At 44.7% G+C, this 25,910-nt stretch overlaps 1 protein-coding gene across 1 annotated transcript; it reads left to right on the plus strand.

The window, feature by feature from the left end:
* Positions 1-254: 254 nt before the first annotated feature.
* necap1 (NECAP endocytosis associated 1) lies at positions 255-15,438 on the plus strand (the record flags this gene model as incomplete). The annotated part of the gene is made up of 8 exons (XM_083646864.1): positions 255-349; positions 2,702-2,802; positions 3,350-3,454; positions 6,030-6,111; positions 8,282-8,390; positions 12,422-12,569; positions 14,031-14,124; positions 15,384-15,438. 8 exons carry the CDS (start codon positions 255-257, stop codon positions 15,436-15,438), a joined length of 789 nt encoding a protein of 262 aa, XP_083502990.1.
* Between the last annotated feature and the right edge of the window lie 10,472 nt (positions 15,439-25,910).

Genomic DNA, 25,910 nt, shown 5'->3' on the forward strand with positions numbered 1-25,910 from the left:
GTTATTATTATTGATAATAGCAACAACAACATCTCTGATGCACTGGGGAAACACGACACACACACACACACACACACACACACACACACACACACACACCCACACACACACACACACACACACACACACACACACACACACACACACACACACACACACACACACACACACACACACACACACACACACACACACGAGAGAGAGAGAGGGAGGGAGAGAAAGAGACCACCCACATCAATAACAGAGGACTCAAGATGGCGGCCGAGGGGGAGTACGAGTCGATCCTGTGCGTTAAACCCGATGTCAACGTTTACCGCATCCCGCCGCGAGCTACAAACCGCGGATACAGGTAAGGAACGGACGCTCGTCGGTCGGTCGGTGCCCGGTGATCATGCACCAGCGCTACAGACCATGAGACCAGACGGCTTCACTGCACTGGCTGCTGTGCTCATCTCTCGGTGTTGTTGGTACACTGCAGCTGCCTGCCCGTTACTTTCAAACAAACCACGGACAGGGATAACGTTTACACAGGCTTTAACTGTCAGCACCGGAGATATGGTTAACCGCTTCTGAACATTGTAATAATACAGAATTAACGGATTGGGTTTCCGTGCTGGGTTGTGCTAACAGTGTGGATCGATTGACAGACCATGCAGTTTGCCACAGATCCAGAGCTAGCCCAGGGACTCTCTCTCTCAACCTGTTTCAAATGGACCACTAATTTAGTCCACATACAGACCCCATCTGATAACAGTTTCTTGGACACAAATCTGAGATCTGAATCAGATTCTGTCCAAAATTCCATGTCTATCTGTAAGGTCTACTAGAGAGATAACAGTGAAACTATAATCCAAATAGTCATTCTTCTACATTCTCTAATTGTCTAACTTCTGGAATGAAACAATGAAGTTGTTTAACAATTTAACAATTTGCTGGGAACCCTCTGGAAACCCCTCAAGGACCCCTGGTGATCCCCGGATCCCAGGTTGAGAACCACTGAGCTAGCTCACGGGCTCTGCTGACAGCTTTGATGTCCTCTTTTTGCAGTGATTGAATTAAAGACAGGGTTTCTATGCAGGGTTGGAAAGTATGGATACGTATTCAAAATGAATTTGACCATTTCCAGCTCTTGAATAGTAGAATCGAATATAATATAATTTGAGAAGTATGGCAAATGTGGTTCAGGTCCGATACACACATAATGTTGTTGCAGACCCACTTTGAGTCCACGGTTTTTGTTGAAGAATAATGTTCAGATGATCATTAGAGGGATGTTCTTATTATCCAGCTGCTGTCAGCAGCATTATATCAAATAATAACCAAACTTAAATTTAGTCAAGAACATAGGAGGGTCTGGGAAAAATATAGACATTTTAAATGGAAGGCGTGTATTAACCCTGCCAATCATCTAACATTCTGATATTTTTCACTGAATAACAGTCTTCATCTATACACAGTGATATGACCTAGTTAGCTGACTGCGTAAATCATATTGAACACCAGACAAAATCTTCAAAACAAATCAAGGCCTGGAAAAACTGTATGGAATTGTTTAATTCAAAAATGTGGAGGAAGAACCCTGTAAAGAGTGCAGCTTTTTAATTCAGACACATATTGCTTCAGGCTGTTGTTATGGATACATATCAAGCAACAGCTTAATTGTCCCTCCACTGTGACTGACAGGCACACTGAAAACATGGATAGCATTTGTAGACATGGTCTGGATTGGGAATAGCTCTGATTTTTAAGTAGCCTTTTTCACGTGAAGGACCGCCAAATAGGTGCACTTCAGAGAGAGCCAAAGTCACGCCCACTTCCTGCTTCAGCATGCGAACCAGCGTCAGAAAAAAGACGAGTGGTGGCGAACGGCGAAAGACAATAATTTTGTGATCCCATTCAAATTGTGCCATGAAGTACACGTGTGAGTGATGTTTGTCAATTTAAAAGATTGCAAGTCAAGAAAGCCGCAGTTTGTTGTAAGACTGAAACGCAACGTTTAGTTTTGTTTGAAACTGTTCAATCCACTACATCTCCCGTCTCCCACAATATACGTCACACCAACAGAGAAAGTTATGTCACTTACGCGACTGGTTGTAACTTGTAGTCTTTCTATTTTGTAACTGATAGAGACACGGCATGAAATAGGCCACGCCCATCACGGGGGAAAAGCTCCGTTCATTTCCACACACCAGCGTCATTTTCCTTGAATTAAACATAGATAAAAGCTGTTGTGTGGTGGGCTGCGCAGACAACAAATGTAAAAAATCGCCAGATAAAGTTTTTTTGTGCTCCTGAGCAAAACAAGGAAGCCATTGAGAATTGGCGAGAAGAAAAATGTGGATCTAGCTGTCAAGAAGTAAGTTGGAGTGTTCATCTTCCGTATATACGATCTTTTTGTGCAACACGCAACCATGCACGCGACATAGGAGAACGTCAGGATTGGAGCGGGGGGGGGGGTTCTGTTTCCCCCCATCTTGGGCGTGGCTCCTGGATGATGACGCGTTACGCAGTGTCTCTATAGTGCAACAGTTTTACAACAAACTGTGACGTTCTTGACTTGCATCGATGAATGTAACTAGTAAGTACAATATTAGTATGTCGGTACTTGACGGAAATCTCCCTAGTAAACACTTTTAATGAAACCATTCAAATGCTGTGTCCCACTGTTATAATGTTATAGGAACATTTCATTTGTCCGCAGGGCAGCTGACTGGAAGTTGGACGCACCTGACTGGTCCGGTCGAATGAGGATCACAGCCAAGGGCAAGGTGGCGTTCATCAAACTGGAGGACAAAATCTCAGGTACCGTTTTCAACTCGACGACATAAACATTCTAAATGAACCTTAGCTTACTTCCTGTTGCGGTGTCTGCTATTCGAAAAGCTGGCAGGAAATAATCAGTGTCACAGCTAACTGACCTGCATACAAGACAAAACGCTCAGTGTCACAGCTAACTGACCTGCATACAAGACAGAACGCTCAGTGTCACAGCTAACTGACCTGCATACAAGACAAAACGCTCAGTGTCACAGCTAACTGACCTGCATACAAGACAAAACGCTCAGTGTCACAGCTAACTGACCTGCATACAAGACAAAACGCTCAGTGTCACAGCTAACTGACCTGCATACAAGACAAAACGCTCAGTGTCACAGCTAACTGACCTGCATACAAGACAAAACGCTCACAAAACCAAGACGGCTCAGTCTCACCCATTACACGATGAATTCCAAAATTTCCAATGATTCATTTCTGGGAATCTGGGAAGTGTTATATGATGGTTCAGTGCTTTGATAAATGGCCCAGTGTTTTGCATGTGTGTGTTGTGGTTTGCCCTCCCGCCCTGCAGGGGAGCTGTTTGCCCAGGCGCCGGTGCAGGAGTATCCTGGTATCGCTCTGGAAACAGTCGGCGACTCCAGCCGGTACTTTGTTCTGCGAATACAGGATGACAGCGGTGAGGATGGGAATGGGATGGGAAACAAGTAATGATAATAATATATATATATTTTTTTTTTATATATATATTTTTTTCAGGGACAGTGCAACATTAATGAACATTTGCATGTAAATGTGCCGGATTATAGCCTTAGCTCATTTCCATCCGTAGTCCCTCGACAATGCATTGTCTGTGGTCTGAATCAGAGTGGAAAAGTACACTTTGTTGCATTTTTGCATTTGGTTCATTTAGGTTAAATCTAAAGTCTAAAAAGGTTAAAACTAAAACTAAAGTCACATAACTCATAGTCTCTCCCCAGACTCAATATTACATTGAATCGCTACACTCTGCATACTACATAATAGAGTCTGTGCCACTTTGCACCCCCGGCTGCTGTTTTGAGGGCGGAGCAATAGAATGACTGACAGCCAGGTTGTAGCACTAATGAGAGTGTGGCTCATTTTCAAAAGTCAACAGAGTCAGGTTGGGTGGGGCGCCTGATCGCTAAAGTTGTTACTAATTGGTGACCCCAGGATTCCGGGCGAACCAATCACTGCCCAGGACTCCATCAGCCGTTTGGAACTATACTAGAAGTGTCTCGGGCCCATAGCATAACGTAGTGTATCAGACCCAGAGAGAGATCTGCAGCATGCAGTAACATAGTGTATCAGACCCAGAGAGATCTGCAGCATGCAGTAATGTAGTGTATCAGACCCAGAGAGATCTGCAGCATGCAGTAATGTAGTGTATCAGACCCAGAGAGAGATCTGCAGCATGCAGTAACGTAGTGTATCAGACCCAGAGAGAGATCTGCAGCATTCAGTAATGTAACTTAAAGGAACACTCCGCCCATTTTCAACCAGCTTTGTATCATTAGAACATCAGTAGTATATCAGAAAACTGTAAACTGTTTTGAAGTCTGTCATTTAATTTGACAGTTATTGAGTGTTAAAGTGTGGACCAGTGACATCACTGGTCCACACTAATTCAAATTAATAACTCATTAACTCAAATCAACTCTCAATAACTGTCAAACTAGATGACGGTTTTGAAGTCATTCATCTAGTTTGACAGTTATTGAGAGTTGATTTGAGTTAATGAGTTATTAATTTGAGTTAGTGTGGACCAGTGATGTCACTGGTCCACACTTTAACACTCAATAACTGTCATGATTTGTCGTGATACAAAGCTGGTTGAAAATGGGCAGAGTGTTCCTTTAACATTAACATCCTGCAGCTTAAAGTCAAAACAAATCTGATTCCATTCTCTGTAACTTTATGCCAGCATGATGGACTTGTCTGTTTCTACTTCTGTGGTTCATACCAGTTAACTCATTGAGTGCCAAGGACGAGTATGTTCGTCAATTGGTTTAGTAACGTAGAGTGCCAAGGACGAGTATGTTCGTCAATTGGTTTAGTAACGTAGAGTGCCAAGGATGAGTATGTTCGTCAATTCGTTTAGTAACGTAGAGTGCCAAGGACGAGTATGTTCGACAATTGCGTTTTTTGATGGTGGGACGTGGATCAAAGCCAGATCCATCTCCTGTAAAATTTTGGGGCATGTTGAATGTGTAAAAGCTATTTTACCGACCCATCAGGTGGCGACAGTGCTCTCCAGATTAGAGAAAGGTCTGGGATGACCCCCGGAAAACAGCAGGAAAAAGCCCCGTGATGAAAAAGAAACCGCTCATGCTGCAGCCAGAGCCATATAGATTGCTCTGGCTGCAATCTGACGTTGGCTGCGAACAGCAGTCAATCCGCGCCCACAACTCAGCCCCTCTGTCTCTGCTGTATAGTTTCTCCACACGATTAGCCGCCAGAAAGGCAGCACCCGACGCCGAAGGGCCAAATCTTTCCCTGCAGTCCGGTTTGGCATTTCCGTGTCGCGCTGGGAACTGCCGCACAAAAACGGAGCGCTCCGAAAATAGACTGGGTGCGTGTTAGGCTGTGTGTTAGTGTGGGGAGGAGTTTGCAGCTGAGGGGGGGAGAGGGGGGTGGGGCACGCAGTGCACCACACAACTACACCACGTCACTACATCAGAAAATATTAGCTTCAGACTTAGTGAATGTGCTTGAAATGCTGCATTTCACAAAAGGCGGAATAACTCAGCTTCTAATTTGAAACGTGTATTTTTGCTCAAAACAACCTATCTTCTCCGGCTCATAACTAAAGAACAGAAAATGGTATCAATAAACTTTTTTTTGCAGATGATAGAAGAGAGTCTCATCGTTCTTTGTGCATGTTCGGTGTTTACATAGTAATATCACACAATATTCTGTGGGCCTCGAAAATCACTGAAAAACGCTCTGAAACTCTGGCACTGGGAGCGTCCGTTCTCCAAAAGTGGCTGGCACTCAATGAGTTAAGAACACATGAAGATAAATAGCTGAATATGAGCATGAGTCCAGACTTCATTTTGTTCTGAGCTACTGTGCTGGATGTCAGATTTCAACATCCGTCCAGTCATAGAAAAACATTTGAATAGCAAAAATGTGTATGAAGTTTGATACTCGCTAACATCGTCTTCTGACGCTAACATCGTCTTCTGACGCTAACATCGTCTTCTGACGCTAACATCGTCTTCCGCTCGCAGGTCGCAGTGCTTTCATAGGCGTTGGCTTCGGGGACCGAGGGGACGCGTTCGATTTCAACGTGGCACTGCAGGACCATTTCAAGTGAGTAGTGACTGAGGGGTTACTTCACTGCAGGACCATTTCAAGTGAGTAGTGACTGAGGGGTTACTTCACTGCAGGACCATTTCAAGTGAGTAGTGACTGAGGGGTTACTTCACTGCAGGACCATTTCAAGTGAGTAGTGACTGAGGGGTTACTTCACTGCAGGACCATTTCAAGTGAGTAGTGACTGAGGAGTTACTTTCTGTTCCCCTGAAATTACCATCATAATAATGACTTACCCTACAGAGGATTGCATCTCCTGTTTCAGTCTAAAGGTATTTTCAGACCCAAAGCGAATAATCAGCGCGAATAAATCGCATGGCACCAAATCAGAAATTCGCAGTGCAGATTTTATTTTTTATTTTTTCCTGATTTGGTGTGGATAGTCCTATAGAAATGAAAGATTTTCTTTTTTTTCTTTTTTATTGCTGTGTGATGTATTCGGACGAATTATTCGCTTTTGGTCTGAAAAGACCTTAAAGATGGGAATTAGTTTTGGTATCTCCCTTTCTAGTCAAATGTTCTAATGAATAATTATAATGAAATGTCCAATTTCAAGTACAGGACTGCCAACTCTCACGCAGAAAGCTGGGAATGACCCGCATGCCACAAATCCATTTGGTCCCGCAGTGAAAAACAAAATCATAATTGATAACCTCACAGAGCGAAAAGAGGACTGACCGCACACGGGCAGGCAAGACAGACGGCACAGCGCAACAGCAGCAGCCGAAAGCGAGAAATATAGGCTACAAAATGTATAGCCTACCTGGTATATTGTAGCCTACAATATCATAGATTTTGTAACCTATTCTCTCACTTTCCCTGCATGCTGCTTAGTCAGCGGCCGCTCTTCACAGCAGCCTACATCGTCTCTCTCCTCTCCTCTCCTCTCCTCTCCTCTCCTCTCCTCTCCTCTCCTCTCCTCTCCTCTCCTCTCCTCTCCTCTCCTCTCCTTTCTCCTCTCCTTTCTCCTCTCCTCTCCTCTCCTCTCCTCTCCTGTCTCCTCTCCTCTCCTCGCATGCAGGAAGCAGGAGTGAATAGAGCTCAATAGTCACATGACATGTCTTGCCCCGGAAGTGAGTTTTCCATTCATTTTCTCATTAGACATTTCAAAAAACCTTACAGTATATAACGAGTTTTAAGGCTGGAACCAAGCGACCCCGTGACCTACTGAATCGTGAGTGACCATAAAACATTTCACTTGGAGCAAAAACAAAAAATTAAGACAGATCCCCCCCCCCCCCCCCCCCCCCACAATGTTATTTATTTTTTTAAATATTTTTGCTCCAACTGAAATGTTTTATTATCACGATTCAATAGGTCACGGGGTTGGTTTGGTTCCAGCCTTAAAACTCGCTATATAAGGATTTTTCAAAAGGTCTATGGAGAAAATGAATGGGAAACTCACTTCCGGGGCAACAGATGTCACGTGACCGTTCAGCTCTATAGGTCACTATGGTTACCGGGGGACGCTCTGTCTCTCTGTCCCCTAAAACAAGCCGCAAGTCCAAGCCGAAGTCAAAAGGCAGCCCTGGAATGCGTCGTAATAGTTGTCAAACTAGGCGAGACCAAAAAGACGGGCATGCTAGACTTTTTGTCGGGGTGTCGTGAGGCGTCCCAGACACCACGACACTGGTCTTTGATGATGTCCCACTACAAGAGGTAAACACGGCTGTTCGTTTTCATATTCATATTCATATTCATATTCATATTCATATTCGGGCCTGATGCTGGAAATGTGTCGGCCGCCACCAAACCGTCTTAATATCGGGCTGGATTTGTGTCGCTTTAGCCCGGCGTGAGGCATTTCCCCTCTGAGACTTTCCACTTATCTGTAAACAGTTGCTCATCGACGGCCAGTTTTCAGGGAAGTGTTTCTCACCGGCAAAAACAACCTCCCCATCGTCAGATATATTGGCTGCCATTAGCTTCCCTTTGTAAATACTGACAGACAGTGGTGTCAGACCTGACTGATCTGCTCTCCTGTGACGGCCTGCAGCAGCACAAGAGCAACATGTCAGAGAGGAGAAGTGCTGTGCCAAGTTAGTAGCTGCAGTTTGAAATGCACGGTTTATTTCTGCATCAGTGCTGAGTGTGTGTGTGTGTGCGTGTGCGTGTGCGTGTGTGCGTGCGTGTGTGCGTGCGTGTGTGCATGCGCGTGTCCTTACAGATGGGTGAAACAGGAGGATGAAATCAGTAAAAACGCCCAGCTGGGGGATTCAGGACCAAAACTGGACTTGGGTTTTAAAGCGGGACAAACCATCACACTGAACATTGGGGTAAGAGAAGAACCAGAGATGATGCTCGTCAAACGTCTCAGTTTTCGTAACCGCCATAATCGGAGTGAAATGAGACAATCTGGGAGTGATGTCAAAAGTACCGGTGATGTTTCCAGATCAGCGCTTTCATAAAGGACGATTGGCCCAGCAGCTGTGATTTATCAATGTGTGAAAAGACATAATGGGACTCTATTAGGACTGGACCCTAATATTAAACTATTTGTATATTCGTTCATTGGGTACCTGTAGGTATTCAGTTTTCAATTTTTAGGATTCGGATATCTTTTCTTTTTTCCATTTTTCTCTTTCCCTTTTTTTTGGGAGTGGGGGACAAAATGCAGGCACGTGGTAGACTGGCACTAGGACCCCGAGGACGTCAGTAGAAGTGTGGCTGGTCAGAACAAGTGAACGTGGGGGAAATGTTTTGGCAGAGAGGAACACTGTGACCAACATGCCATGGTTTCTAAACACTGTAACTGTCTGCCTGCCCAGAGGAGGGGGAAATGGTCGTTTTGACTGAGATGCGGGCAAACTGTCATGGCGCCGACTGTTTCCGGTATTTCCGGTGTGGTCGCAGACCAAGAGTTGAACAAAGAGAGAACAGACACACAGAGAACAGTGATGCTGTCATTATGCTGCAGTGGAATAATGTGTGGAACAAGCTATTAGCTTCGGTTCTTATCAATTTAAGTTCTTTGGTGCAAATGATGACGTACAGTACATGTACGTTTTCATAGAACATCAATGATTGTACTGGTATGAGAAAGTGACTGGAGGGGGCGGGGCTTTAAGGTGTGCAGTAGTGATGTGCGGGCTGCAGTTATAACCGCGCTGACCGCGGATATCCCGCCCCGCGGGCGGGCCAGATCATAAAAATAAACATTCTGATTAATAGCGGATGGGTTGCGGGCGGTTGAAACAATGTATCATTAATGAGGAAAAATAATATGAATTACGTTCTCTAGTCTATGAACGTATTTTAAGCTACATTTTTCATCAGGCACATTCTTAGTCGCCTATTGTAGATCCCCCAAAGGACCCATGGCCGTAAACCAAACAATTCAGCCATGTGCTCTCCACTTTTCGTCCATATATGGTCAATGACGTCACCCTCACAAAGGAATCTCCGCTGAAGACGTGTTTGAAGAGAAGACGCGTTCGTATTTTCACATACAATGAGGCAATCAAGTAAGCTAAACTTAAAGCTATAGCGTTAGCCGAGTAAACTACATGAGGGCAAGTGGTGCACTGCACATAATACAGCATGGAAGTTTATTTGGAGTCTAGGACTGCAGCGATCGCACCAACGGCAGCAGAAACCGTAAGTTCGCTCCTTTTATAGCATTTATAGCGTCGGGTGCATGGCGGGCGCGGATCTATAAATAGTATGAAATAATTTGCGTGGATTTATGGCGGGCGGACGGCACGCGGATTAGGATGGCATAAAAGCTCATCCGCGCAGCTCTAATGAGCAGAGACAACAGCTGGCTGCTGAAACTCTTCCCGAGTCATGCTCACAGCACACAGACACACCGTCTAGAATCTATTTCTATAATCATTCAGTCGTTTAAGATAACTGCTCTGTGTGCGTTTCTCACTCAAACACTGTCAACTGCAAGACGCGTGTTGCAGCCAGGGTGGGAATTACGTGCAGGTGCGCTCTGTTGCTCCTCCCTCTGGCCGTGATGCCCTGAGGCCACCTTGGCAGTGCCCTGCTAGCAGCCTGCTACTGTCAGCTGCTTTAAAAGCATCAGTGGTCTCAGTTTAATGTAGCTGCTCTATGCAAAGGATGTGTCATTGAATCATTTTAACACATTTCAGAAAAATCACTCTTCACGATGCCAACAGAGCAATGGCCTTTGTGCCCTGGCATGTGGCCGTGCCCCTAAAATGATAAAATTCCCACCCTGGTTGCAGCGCTACGCCGTGAGTCCTCATGCTCAGCACCGCCCCTGGTCACCTAATATCTGAGTATTTGCTGTTGATTACTACTGACTATCTGAGTATTTGCTGTTGATTACTACTGACTATCTGAGTATTTGCTGTTGATTACTACTGACTATCTGAGTATTTGCTGTTGATTACTACTGACTATCTGAGTATTTGCTGTTGATTACTACTGACTATCTGAGTATTTGCTGTTGATTACTACTGACTATCTGAGTATTTGCTGTTGATTACTACTGACTATCTGAGTATTTGCTGTTGATTACTACTGACTATCTGAGTACTTGCTGTTGATTACTACTGACTATCTGAGTATTTGCTGTTGATTACTACTGACTATCTGAGTATTTGCTGTTGATTACTACTGACTATCTTGAGTATTTGCTGTTGATTACTACTGACTATCTTGAGTATTTGCTGTTGATTACTACTGACTATCTGAGTAGTTGCTGTTGATTACTACTGACTATCTGAGTATTTCCTGTTGATTACTACTGACTATCTGAGTATTTGCTGTTGATTACTACTGACTATCTTGAGTATTTGCTGTTGATTACTACTGACTATCTGAGTATTTCCTGTTGATTACTACTGACTATTTGAGTATTTCCTGTTGATTACTACTGACTGTCCGGGGCCCAAGCCCCTAGATTATAATGCTATGGCTTCAGTATGCCCCTAAAAATAACTTTACAGCCACTATAAAACTAAAAACGGAGCACATGTGCAACTTGAGATGCAAAAGCTGGTCCGTCCATGTTCACAAATCACGGTTGTAATGTTTCACTCCTGGATCACATGCAGTGTTTCCCACAGGATTTAGTGAGACTGTGGTGGGTGCACCTCAGACCCTCTAGGGGGATCCCGGGCCTTGCTCTCTCAGAAGAAGACTTTGTACATGTTAAAGTTAAATGGATGAATCTGGTGCACTTTGAGAGCATCATGAACAAATTAGACTTCAGGTAATTCATGGGAAACACTGACATGCGCTCCTCAGAAGAACAGGGTCATCATTGTTGCTCTTGTTAATACACTCAACATCAAGTTGAGCTCCTGCTGAGTAGACACGTCTGTTACAAGTTTGTGACATTTCACAATAGACCCTTTTCACGGGGGCCATGTTGTGTCAAAAAGGCAGGGTAAATACAGGTGCGAGCAAAACAGTAATGTTTCATTGGTGTTTTGCTTGCACCTGCGATTACCCCGCCTTTCCGACACAAAATGGCCCCCGTGAAAAGGGTCTATTGAACAAAAGTGCACACATGCTCTCCTGATGTCAACTTCCTTGTGTCTAAATCACATTAAAGCAGCTACGAGCAAGACTTTCGATTGTTATTAAACAGTCTAAATTTAATATCAATGCATCACATCTTACCTCTAATAGTAGACGAGACCAACGCAGAGTAGTCTCGCTTGAACCCCGAGTGAATCGGCCAGTGTTAGTCTGTCTGTGGCCAGGGAAGATCAGGAAGTGAAATGAAACGGTTTGCAGCAGCCACTTCGGCCATAACCACAAAATAACTTCCAAAAAACCTGTTAGAATATAACGAGAGATGTTCGCGAGAGTATGCATGACGTTCTCCTTGTTTATGGTATGTTGCTAGGCAGCGCGAACGGGGGAATGCAGGCAGCTGCGTTTCACTTCCGGGTTTCACTTCCGGGTTTAGCCGGTCCGGCGGTAAGGAGAGAGAGAGAGAGAGCCCCCTGTTGACGCGAGTTTAGACAGACACAGACTTAAGAGAGCAATCTCCGATTCACACGGCTTTGGTCTCAGCTACTATTATAGGTAAGATGTGATGCATCAATATTGTAATTATACTGTTTAATAACAATCGAAAATCTTGATCGTAGCTGCTTTAAAATGAGCCTCTTGCTTAGTGACTACCTGCAGGGACTCGGGAATATTTTCACCTTTGTTCAGCTGTGTTTTCATTCAAAATTGTATCTAAAGATAGCCGAGGGCTAAAGCTAAGAATGTACGTACGTTGTGAATGTGAACGTCCCTGAGAGTCGTTCATGCTGGTGGGAGTTGCTTTCCTATTCTTCTCAAACTGCTTCTTCGTTCTGCTTTTCTCCGTCTCCAGCAAGGTAAAAAGAGGGAGAAGCCCCGCCCACTGGGGGCAGGTGTGTTCGGACTCCTCCCGCCGCCACCTGGAGGCAAGATAGCCCCTCCAACTTTGTCGGGCTCATCCAATCACAATACAGTCCCCCAGACGGGCGGCAGCGCGACAGGTAGACGCCACTGTCAGTCACACTTTAAGGCTGCACTAGGCAACTTTGCATCTTTGCAACTTGATTTCTTTTAAGTGTCTGGTGGAGGTGCTGAAGAGACACTTTATAAAGCTCTTCACAAACAGAATCAAAACTAATAAAAGACATAAAAGGACACATGGTAATAAACAGCTTTATGAAGAGACCAATCTGGGAGCCCAGACCCAGTCTGACGACGAATAAGACTCTGGGGCACACGGCCGATATTTTGGGGTATCCACTGTAGAGTGGACGTCCCGCCCCTTCCGTCATTGTTTACAGTCTGACGACATCTCATATGCAGATATTTATGATTATGATTATTATCATTAGCCAAAATTTCGTCTGGACACCTAGAATCGACCAGCTCCGACTCCATTCTCGCATCAATTGGACTGTAAACAATAAGCGCGGTGCACGGAAGCAGAAGTCTTGGCGCGGACGTCCACGATACAACCCCCAGAATATCAGCCCGTCTGCCCCGGAGTCTCATCAGGTAACTAACTTAGTTAGTTGTCACACTGATAGACTCCGGGTGTCCAGATTGTGATGAGACGAACCCTTTAAAAGCCATCTTAAAATGGCACAATCATACACACACATCAAATAAAATCCATGCCACATCAAACATTTACGAACCACATTATGATAAAGAGGCCTGTAAAAAGAAGTAACCATCACTGGTGAGTGCATCTTTGTCTTGATGGAGTGCTCGCTTGGTGCTGCTTAGGAGGATCCGACACCAGAATTTATTTTGGGGAATTTCAGTTTAGTGGGACGCTATTCCCTGTTGCACCTTAACTTTGTGGTTTCGGCTGACAAGACAGACAGGTGTATTTTCCCATCAAAATCTTGCCTGAGCGGCCGTGTCCACAGGGAGCGCTTAATTGAGCTACCAGCGCCTTTCTCTAATGTATTCTCCATGGTGAGGTCTCGCTAGCAGCGCTGCTATTCCCAGCACCTCACCTGGCGTTTAAGCGCTCTCGACGGCTAGTGTTTTTGGGCGGAGCGCTCTGGGTGCCTAAAGCAGAGAAAAGTTCGACTTTTGGAGAGGCACGCTGCTCATCAATGTCGCTTTTTTCGACGGCAACAAATAAGCGTTGTGCGTCTGTGCGCGCTGGAGGCACCGTGGAGATGATTTCCGAAGTCCTCTGACCTGAAGAAAAGGCTTCCTGTCGATATCGTCCCCTAATACTGCTTTAACCTACAGTACAGCAGCGACCTACTTTATTCACCTACATGACTATTCATCGGCTGAGCCTCAGGCTGCAGGAAATTAGTTGAATGTGTGTCAGTTTGTAAGCTAATTTTGGTTTGTTCTATATTTCTTTGACTCTTTTCCCACCTCTTTTCTCTTTTCTTCCTTCTCTCCCTCTCCCCCTCCCTCTCTCTCTCTCTCTCTCTCTCTCACTGTCTCTCTCTCTCTCTGTCTGTGGTCTCCAGGTTGCCTGTTGGAGCTGGACAGTAGTAACTCGAACACAGTGGTTCAGTCGAACCCGAGTTCAGATCTCTGGGGAGACTTCTCCAGTTCTGCAAGGTAGACGACTCGTTTCCTTTCAGCATAGATGTATTCATGCATTCAACGTGCAAGAATGTGCCCTAGTGGCAGCGATGCACAGACACACTACAGTGACACCTAGTGCCAGCGATGCACAGACACACTACAGTGACACCTAGTGGCAGCGATGCACAGACACACCTGGTAGGGGGACAACAGGACCATCAACTTCAGTCAAGAGTCCAGTTTAAAACATATTTTCATTATTGATTAATCTCTCTAATTGTCTTGACTTATTGAGTAGTCCTTTGGTCTATAAAATGTAACAAAATGGTGAAAATTGTTGACAACTTCCCCCCCAAAGCCCAATATGACATCCTCAAATGTGTACCTTTGTCCTGACCAACAGAACATAACCCAAAGATAATCCGTTTACGGTCAGAAGACTAAAGACACCAGAAAATATTCACATTTAAGAAGCTGGAATGATTATTAAAAAAAATTTAATTCCTTAAAAATTTGCTATCAATTAACCCAGGGGTTTTCAAAGTCTGAGAATGTGAGCCTCCCCCCCAGACAAAGTTTGGAAAAAGGCACCCCCCTCACTAAATTCACTAAGAGTCCTATTGGATCATGATTATGTTATTTGATCCCATAGACTATTTTCATAATCGGGTAATCATTAACCAATTATGAAAATAGTTGGCAATTATTTTGTTGTTGATCAACTAATGGATTAATTGACTAATTGTTGCAGCTCTACACTGGACTGATGTCACAGTCTGGGTTTAATCGAGATTGGATTGGACCAAGTCCATGTCCTGCATCTGTACTCTCATTCTGTACTGTAGCATCATCTATTGTATGTGGTATTGCATATTTAACGAAAGGACAACCTATCCAATTTAAATATTTGGTTGTTGGGTTTAAGGTTTTGGGAAACTTATTTTTTTGTTAGGCCCTCCGCAGAGGGAGATCGGTGCTCTCAAAATAGGACAATATAATGAAAAACAGTTAAATGGGCCACTTCTCAGTGACCGAACCCAAAGAGGATACTGAATTAACTATTTAATAAGGTGCTTTAATAACATTTCAACGCACACAGCGTCAAACAGTTAAAGTATTGTTGTTTGGGCACATGATCCACATTGGGTCTGACTTTGAAAACACTAGTGGAGAAAAGTGTTGTCTTCTAACAGGCTCTTCAGCAGAGGAGTGTTTCATGTTCTGTCTTCATGTCACAGTTGTGTCACAGAAGTGTAAGTGAGCTGTGTTGATGTGGTGTTTCCTGTCTCCAGCTCCCTCCCTCCTCCAGCCCGACCACAGAACTCTACAAACTGGATCCAGTTCTGAGCTGCGTCTCTTTCTTCCCCCTGCATCTGTCCGTCGTCACCACAGCTTCTTCCTGTGCCTCACTCAAAGTAACCCTCCTCACCGCTGACCAGAGCCACCACAGTTTCCTGTGCATCACTCAAAGTAACCCCCCCCCTTCCTGATCTCAAAGCAGTAGAGCCCCACACAGTTCTGCGATGCTCATGGTGGAAGCGCGTCCTATCCATGACGTCATGTAACACAGTGTTCTAGTTCTGTCATGAGACGGATCCATCCATGACAGTGTGAAAGCCATGATATGAGCCACAGGCTATTTACAATAACATCTTAAGGGCTATTAGGTGTTCCTGCTTTATTTGTCAGCGGCGCCCTCCCCCCGGTGGGCGTCTTCCCTCAACAGCGCCACATCCTTGGTCTGATCTGAACAGCGCCCCCTTCAGGCAGGACAGGGCACTACATATCGACGATCGAGGTTTTGGAGGGTACCAATGCGTTTTGGTAACCCACTCGTGACGAACGTGGACTAAGCGAATGGCTCTTTGTAAGCGATGTGGCACAAAGCTTCATTGTTTCACCTAATGTAGTGTTTGGTCGTATTTCTCTGAATCCACCGGCGGGGAGAGAGTGTCACTTGTTTCAACTTACATTGAGCTGCTCGTTTTCAATAAGGTGACAGGTGACATTATCTTGGATGATGGGTTTGAGATGGGTCGTGATGGGGATGCCTAATTTAAAGATAGTTACACTTCAGTATAATTCCTAAAGCAAGAGAGACTGCACTGGAAATGCATGAAATCCTTTGGAAGATGTATTTAGGAGGACAGGACTGAATACAAGATGAAATGACTTGTTAAGGTGGAGACTTTTTGCACAGTGTTTTTGCCCTGATGGCTTGATTTCCATCTTCACACTGTGAAAAGGTGGAGGGGGAGGGGCCTTGGAGGGGGGAGGGGTGTAGAGCCTTGGAGGGGGAGGGGTGTAGAGCCTTGTCCACAGGCTGGATTGGTTCTGTCTGATGTTTTGGACAGAAATTAATTATGTAAATGAGCTGCCTTTACAATTAGGACTTTATATGTGGCTTATTATGTGTCAGATTTTACAAAATGATCCTGTACAATGGAACTTAAAGGGACACTTCACCGAAAAACAATGCTGATTTTATTTGATGATCTCACACATAACAGTATGTGAAAAGCGCAGACAGTTTTGCAGACATTCATTTAGTTTGACAGTTATTGAGCGTTGGATTTGCGTGTAGCTGATGCCAGTGATGTCATCGGAAGACTAGAACCCAATGATTCAGTGCCTTCCGATGACATCACTGGCCTCAACTTAACTCAAATCAACTCTCAATAACTGTCGAACTAAATGAATGTCTGCGAGTGACGCAATATTCGCCTTATCGCACATTAGCTCGATTTGATTTTTGCGCTGTCAAAACTCGTGCTGTCAGACTTGCGCGAATGAAGCTTTTTTTTTGCCTTGGTGTGAACACACAGCTAGTCTCACATGCTATATAAGATGAAGTTCTACTGCTCGTCTGAACTCTTTGGACTCTCCTCGCACCGCTGGAGATCTGAACGCCTCCGCCTCGGGAGAGCAGGGAAACGAAAACTAACGATTGTCTTATTTTGTCCGATGAATGTCTTTCTTGCAGATAATGAAATGTTTAATGTGCTGAAAAATGCTTTGGCTGATTTTGAGTTTCGACTGTGTTTACAGGATTTTTTTTTAACTTATGAATTGTCATAAGTTGACCTTATTCCTTGACTGTGAATTAATTTGTTTTCATAGACTTTGATGTTCGCTGTGATGAAATCACATTAACTGACATTGTCCATATGAATTTAACCGGCGTAAGATTTTGGGGTGATTGATATGATCCGTTGATCTGTGTCTGTTGTTTACATTGCTCATAGTGCTGGCTGGCTACAGGATAAAAGTGTCCCCCATTTCTCACTCATTCCACACTGGCTGTAAAAATCACTGGACTGACCATTTTGATTTATGACCAATTTCATGAGAAAGAGGCAATAAATCCTTTCAAATGATGTGCGTTGTTGTCTTGTCACTATTTTAAATACTTAGACTGCTTATTTCAATGTCTGTAATAGCTGCAAAAGATGCAAAGATTGAATAAATCACATACCAGTGCCTTCAAACAAGTTGTAAACAAAAACAGAAAAATCGTCTGCCGCACAGTAAGTGATGTAAATGGTAAATGGCCTGCATTTATCCAAAGCGCTTTATAATCAGTAGGTACATTCACCCATTCACACACCGATGGCGGCAGGTTACCACGCAGGGTGCTGGCACACCATCAGGAGCAATTTGGGGTTCAGTATCTTGCCCAAGGACACTTCGACATGCAGACTGGAGGAGCCGGGAATCGAACCACCGACCTCTTTCATCCAAAGCGATTAGTGACGACCCGCTCTACCTCCTGAGCTACAGGCGCCCCGGATGTGTTTTACTTGGGAGCGGCGGAGTAATTTACGATCCGATGCTATCACGATACTTGGCCCTTGATAATGATGGCGTCATGATACAGTGATTCTACGATAATCGATACATTTCAAGAAATGTCGTCATCTGCGATACATCACGATATCTGTGTAACTGAAGAGGGAAAAATAGCCCTGAAAAGGCAAAAAACAGGGATAGTGTATTCACAGGATTGACGTGAAACAATGTACAACAAAGTACAGACTGCGTAGTGTCTAACACACGGCAACTCCACGCGTGAAGTTCAAATATATGTATGTAAATGATGCCTTACTTAAAACACATTTTCAATCTGCAAATTAAGTTTACAAAAAACCATTAAATGAATGCAAAGAAAAAGGCACATTTCAGGATAAATGTCACGATAGGTATCATGATATGGCACCAGTGTATATCGATAATGTATCGCGGAGGAAGAGGAAGTATCACGATATATCGTATATTGACATTTTGTCCCACCCCAAGGGTTTTAAATTTCTGGGTAGTTAGCACGAGCAGTGAAGGCCACCTAACCTGACGCTGCCAGATGGACGGTATAGCTCCACATAGGTTTCACTAAACCATCGAGAGAATCTCTTTAGATCTCGCGAGGTTATCCATCTTGCAAGCAAGGGTAAAGGCCACCATGGTTGAACAAAGAAAAGGGAAACTTGAGAGTGCATCAACAGGAAAAAAACAGGACCAAATCTTAAATGAATAAATGGTACAAGTGAAATGTTATGTCTCTCCTGATTCTAAATATAGCTGAATCGCTTGGTTTGACCAAGTAAAACTATTTTCATAAGCATTTGATGTAATGTCTATGGAAAAAATGAATGTTGAATGGAATCCCTTGGTTTGTATGCCTAAGGGGGCTTGACTTTGGCTCTCTATTGCAGTGTTCACTGAAAGTGTGACAAGACAGAGCGGAGCATGTGAGGTCATCTGTAGGCTGGAACAGGCTGAAACTACCGGTACGTGTGTGTGTGTGTGTGTGTGTGCGTGTGTGTGTGTGTATGTGTGTACGTGTGTGTGTGTCTGTGTGTGCACGTGTGTGTGTGCGCGTGAAACCAGTGATAAACTCAGTATAAGGACTTGACTCTCGATCCAGGGCTCCCGGCCATGTCCTGTAACCCAAACTGACCACCTCTTCCTTCCAAAACAACATTTGACTTGTCCGGCTGATGGATCGGTTGCTGCTTCACAGTGAAAGGCAGTTAATACTTGGGATAAACTCGATACACACGCGAGCGCTGCTTCTCAGTCCAAGCAACTCTCCCTAGTCCATCCATCAACAACACCATGAGGGGCGAGCAGTCGGATTTAAAGTTTCAGTCCGTAACTCAAATGTCAACTACAGAGTATAGCCTCGCCACGGAAAACTCAACATTTCACTAGACAATTCAGTACTGTGGCTTTCTCACCTATCCACCTTATTTTTGAATGCCCCACTGTAAAAAAGAATCGTGGGAACAAGGTCCGGTTTAACGTGACTTATTGTTGCAGCTTGCCATTTCCTTTGTTATACTCTGGCTGCAGACCCGAATTATAAACCGGAAACTGGAGTCCGTTATAAAAGTTATAAATATAGTCACGTTCTAAACGACTAACCAACGCTGCGGGTCCGTATGGAAACAGTGTTACTCGAAATGGATAAACGTTAAATCAATTTGGTCATTCAGTGGCGTTTTACTGCCATGTAAAGTAACTATTACGCTAGCCGTTAGCATTAGCCACAGTAGCCGACTACCCACAATGCATTACGTTATCCCAGCACCCGAACGACACGGCTGTAGAGCAGAATGGCTCTGCTGTAAAATCCTCATAGACGTTTTTTTTGTCAAGTTAAAACAGTGTAAAAATGACACCGGAAGCGGAAGAAGCACCCATCAGGCATCATGGCAGCTAGAAATAAGGTGGATAGGTGTGAGTGTGTAGAACACAGTGAGCTCATCGTCTCTAAACTTAGTTTAGCGTGTTGCCTTACAAAGCTGCATCAGCACGTCATAAACCCAACAGCTTTTCATTTGATTGATAAGATGTGAAACATCCAGAGCCTGCAGCAGCAGTGGAACCACACGACCACCAAGACAGACTGTTCTCCTCTCGGGGGCAATGCTGCGTTCACCTGTGTGCTCCAACACTCTGGAGCTCTCCGTGGTGCTGAACATGTGTTGAGGCATTTTGGCCACTAATTATTAGCCATTTTTTTCCCATTTAGACGGCCCTAGTAACCTAATTCAGAAATGCGGCTCTGTTAGCTCAACCGCAGGGGTGCTCTTAGGGCTGCTCGTTTATGGCAAAAATCATAATCACGATTATTTTTGACTGATATTGAGATCACGATGATTTAACGCGATTACTCATTTTTTGGCTAAATTACTTTGTCAACATCATGCATTTATTCAACTTGAAAATATATGTCTTATAATAATATAATTATAATACTGGATTTCTTTGAACTATATAATTGAACTAAAAAAAGACATGAAGATAAAGGTAAAAAAAAAACTAGATAAATAAATAGGCTAACTAAAATAAATAATATATGCAAAATTATTGTTTTATCTCAATGATCTTGTTTTCATAATTGTGGGAAGCCAAAATTGTAATTGCGATTAAAATTCGATTAATTGCACAGCCCATAGGTGCTCTTTACACTTCCTGAAAGATTCAGCCTGATCGCACGTAAAAAGGCATAGCTGTGGCCGAACACAATTCTGCTCACTCACTCACAGACACTTCACATTCTTATTATACTGTAGGAAGGATAGAGAGAAACATATCTCAATAGTTCTGTGTGATAGAATACAATCAGAGACATTCTATTATTTTCTTATTAATAGTTTTATTCGTTTCCTTTTCATACTTGAAAAACTGTAAAGCAAACGCGTATATAGAATTATAATTCTTGATGTCCTTATTTGTGCTCAAATATATCTGTGGGGAATGCAACACCATGAGTGGCCGTCATGGATTATGTGATGTTGCCATCAGCACCTGAAGGCAGCATTTGATACACCTCATCAGCACCTGAAGGCAGCATTAGATACACCTCATCAGCACCTGAAGGCAGCATTAGATACACCTCATCAGCACCTGAAGGCAGCATTAGATACACCTCATTAGCTCCCAGGAGGGAAAGCGTCTGTCTCGGGGTCGTGTGGTGCCACTGTTGCAGGCTGTGAATGTTTCACATCTTATTAATGTACTTGTCTGTTCATTTTATGAAGTGCTGATGTAGCGTTGGAAGACGCTAAACTAAGTTTAGAGACGATGACCTCAGTGTGTTGGACAGAGTCACACCTCCTGCCTGTGTGTGATAAAGCCACACTACTGGATTTTGCAGTGGACCGTGAGTTTTCCATGGCGAGGCTACCCTCTACTTTACATTTGGGAACAAAATATTGTACATGTCAGGAACAAAGTAAAGGGCTAAATTGCTCATTTTCATAGTAGATTAACGGGACATGGTGTTGCGTATTTGGTGAGAGGGATACAGATTTTGGTTTTTGCATTGCGTAATGGTGAAAGCATATGGCATTTTGGCAACAAAGTAAAGTGCCATTTTTAAAAATCATTTATTTTGAAAAACACTTGACTAAAAAAGGGTAGAAAACAAGACGTTTATGTGTTCATCCGAACACCGTCATCAACTTGTAAGTGCAGCAGGAAGTAACTGTGGCAAATAATCCACACACGGAAAGTCACATGACCATGGCATAAAGTCACATGACTTCTTGAGATGTAGGGCTCTATCGTTGCAGCGGCGCAGTTTCTAGGCCGAGCGCCAGCCGCAGCGCAAAACAGTGGGCGTGGAAAGGCGCACTTGATATTGTCGTGCTGGCGCTAGATGCAGCCCAAAGCATTACAACCACGCCTTTTAGGCGTAAAATTATGCACCGTCATGCTCATTGGATAAGTGCAATAAACGAATCGCACGCTTGCCTTTTTAGCTCCAATTCCAGTGATCCCGCAAAACCAGACGAAAGCCAAACGCTCTGCCCCCCCCCCCCCCCCCTCCCTTCATCCAGTCTGTCTGTCTGCATTATAGGCTATTATTCCATATTATTATGCTTCTCAAACCAATCTAACTGCAGTTTCAATACTGCAAGCATGTAAATACGCTACACTATAGCAAGATCAAAGTGAAAATAATGTTCTAAAGGCATCAGCTACAAAAATATAGCCTATCCCTATATGATGAGATTAATTTTATATTGGTGAAAGTTTGTTCAGAATGATATCGTTTTCTCTCCCCTGCTGCAGGTAGAATGATGCACATAAATATACCCTACATTATGTAAAGTCATTGCATAAATGTGTTTTTATTGTAAAACTAAATGTGAAGTTGGGCAAAGTTATTGGAGCGGACATCACAGTATAGCACATGACAGTAGAAGCGCGTTCTGAAGCGCGTTCCTCTGACACTTATCTAAATGACGTTAAATCGACAAAGGATATATATAGGCCCAGGAGGACATATATGTTTCACTTAGGGTGGTGTTTTAATTTCGATTATTTATTTGGTCCAATATTGAAATGTTCTACAATTGCAGGCTGTGTTACCATTACACATTATTTTAGATCGACCTTTTATATCTATTTCGCCTCATTTAGTTGCTATTTAGTAGCGAAATTGAGTACCCAATTGCATGCTGGGGCATTCACAGGCAGTCAGAGAGAGACAGTCGTATTGTGCCTGTCAGACTGCCTGCAGCCTCAAAGCGGTACACGGAGTTGTTTTACCCAGGCTGGACGCGTTGTCACACAGGCTTGTGACAGTAACTCAACGCGGAAGGATTTATTTCACAATAAACTGGTAAACGCACACCAATGCCTGCTCCTGTCAGTAGGAGAGAGGGAGAGAGTGACACAGGTAAGGGTGACAGAGGAGAGAGGGGAGGAATAGGCCTGCTTTTCAAAGGCGCAAGGCGCTAAATTAACGCCAGCTCGGAAGATAGGTATTTAGCGCCGACACGCCCACTTTGGCCCATTCTGGGACTGCGCCACGCCCATTCGGCCTAAAGCGCATTTGGCAGCATAAAGCCATATTGATATCGTCCCAAAACAGGCGCAAGGCACGTTTTTTTGCGTTTAAGGCCCGTTTTAGCGCCGAAGGCCTGTGGGAGAATAGGGCCCGTAGTCCTTAGTGTGTGTTTGCCAGAGAAGATGGTGTCCTCAGCGGCTTACGGTGATGCCCCTCCCCCCACTTGTGAGGTGGAACAAGTTGGTTTGTCCATAAAGCGTCGAGGAACACTTCTGAAGACAGCATTGTAGGCTGAGGACACGTGATGCCTCAAGCTGCTGAGTGAGGACACACCATCATCTCGATTGATTGATGCTGTAGGTCATTGTGTGACAATAACAGCGGGAATCATATTATCCTAACAGAGAGAAATTAATCTTCTTCTTCTGTGGTGTTTTAATGGCAGTTGGCATCCTTTATGTTGCATTAAAAAAAACTCTCGTAACGGACAAGCCCGTCTTTTATTGTCACACGAACACCACAACACATGCATGCGGCCACAACACACTCATGCTGACGGTGGCCGGTGAAAAGTGTCCTCTGCATTTAACCCATCCAGGCATGTCCTTTCCTCCGGGGGGCAGGCCAGGAGCAGTGGTCGCTTTCTCGTACAGCGCCCGGGGACCAACTTCGGATGTTGTCGTCCCTGGTCGGATGATGACGATGACGATCTGATCTTCTGCATGTATTTAGTGGGGGGGTTATATACGGAGGAACCCCCTGGGGGGTACGGGGAGGACATGCAAACTCCACACAGAGAGAAAGGCCCTTACGACGAGATACCCCACCTGGGCAGTAGGCACTGAAGATATGGGGGGAACACAACCACAGCGCCCACAGTGTCCCAGGCGAGAATCGAACTCAGGACCTTCTGACTGTGAGGCGACAGCGCTACTGACTGCGCCACCGTACCCCCTACCGCCTCCTTCTGGATTTATCTACCTGTGCACCTCTCAAAGGTTTAATTTTGTGTTCTTAAGCTTCTTATCTCTCCTCCGCTGTCAGCTTCCATCCTTCACTCTCTCCCATTCTTTACTTACTTTACTTTATTTCATTTGGTAGACGCCTTTCTCCAAAGCGACGTACATACAGAAAATAACAAGCATAGATCACAGCATAGATCCATTCTCACAGACACATAAACACACACGCGCGCGCACGCACACACACACACGTTCACGCACACACGTGCGCGCACACACACACACACACACACACACACGTTCACACACACACGTGCGCACACACACACACACACACGTTCACACACACACACACGCACACACACACACACACGTTCACACGCGCGCGCGCACACATACACACACACACACATACACACACACACACACACACACACACACACTGTTGCACAACCCTGGCATACTCCAAGCGCATACCGCTAACGACACATATCAGGTGAAATGTCAGGAGTGGAGTCGGGTCGGAATAGTTTATCAGGCCCCTGGCAGCGAACGCTCTCACCCTTGCCAAACACACGCACACGCACACGCACACACACACACACACACACACACACACATACACACACACACACTTACCCCATGTGTGACACCATAACCAAATTGTCTGCCCTTAACGAGCTCACCAATTTTATGAGTTTTGGCTCGGTAACGGTTCACGTGAAAACCTGGAATGGATCCTTCTGGCTGCTGATCTCTTCATCTCAACTACTGTGACGCTTCGTCGCCTCCAGAATACGTTTCATTCTTACAGTTTTTTCATAGACTTTGATGTTGGCGTAATGATTTGTGAGTTTACGTACAGCTGACATCCTATACGACGCTGTTAGGGTGATTTAGGAGGCCTGGGGGTCAGGGGGTGCTGCAAAGTGTCAAAGGTCGGAACTCTGAAGCAGCAGCTTGACGGGCTGATTTAGGTCGTCTGTGTGTGTGTGTGTCAAAGGGGGCGTCGTACCCTTCATCCAGAGCTCCGCTTTCTCCGAGGTGATGTCACAGCCACATCAAAATGGCATTAGCTCGGGAGGTAGAGCAGGTCGGCCAATGACTCAAGGGTTGGCGGTTCGAATCCCGCTCCCTCCCAGCTGTTGTCGTTGTGTCCTTGGGCAAGACACTTAACCCTCATTGCCTCGTATGAATGGGTATGAATGTCTATGAATGTTGGTGGTGGTCGGAGGGGCCGTAGGCGCGAAATGGCTGCCACGCTTCCGTCAGTCTTCCCCAGGGCAGCTGTGGCTACATCACCCGTAGCTTACCACCACTGGTACGAATGGTGTGAATGAATAATGATTCCTGTGAAGCGCTTTGGGTGTCTAGAAAAGCGCTATATAAATCCAATCATTATTATTATTATTATTATTATCAAAATGGCAACTTGCATCGTTAATGATAATCACAGAATTATTATAAAGACGCTTGTTGACGTTTTAACACGCAATTTGAGGCCTTAATTATGTAATGTTAACCTTTCATATGTGTTTGTGTCATCTGTGTTTCGCTCTGTGTGAAATTCAGCATTCAGCATGTTCGGTAGCATTGTTCGCTAGTAGGTAGCTACCATGATAACGCGGGTTGCTATAGCAACAGTTTGGTTTCCCCCTCCCCTGAGCGGGAGGTGCAGCGTGAACGCACATCTGTCCGGGCCGGAGGTTCCGTGTTGAAACTTACGGCGGTCACGGTGGCTCAGTGGTAGCGCTGTCGCCTCACAGTTAGAAGGTCCTGAGTTCGATTCTCGCCTGGGACGCTGTGGGCGCTGTGGTTGTGTTCCCCCCCATATCTTCAGTGCCTACTGCCCAGGGGCCGGTTGCACCAACTGGTCTTAACTATGCCTGGTCGTAACTCCTACGTCGGTCTTAGTTAAGACCAGTCTTTAGAGTGGATTTACGCCTGTTGCACGAACACGGCTTACTCTGGTCTTAACTACGCTGGTCGTAGCAATGCGCGTTCATGTGAATTGTCGGGGAATGCCCTCTGATTGGCCCACATGTGCCTCGCGCCGT

Source organism: Poromitra crassiceps (assembly GCF_964638095.1).
Source record: "Poromitra crassiceps genome assembly, chromosome: 11".
Lineage (NCBI taxonomy): Eukaryota > Metazoa > Chordata > Actinopteri > Beryciformes > Melamphaidae > Poromitra > Poromitra crassiceps.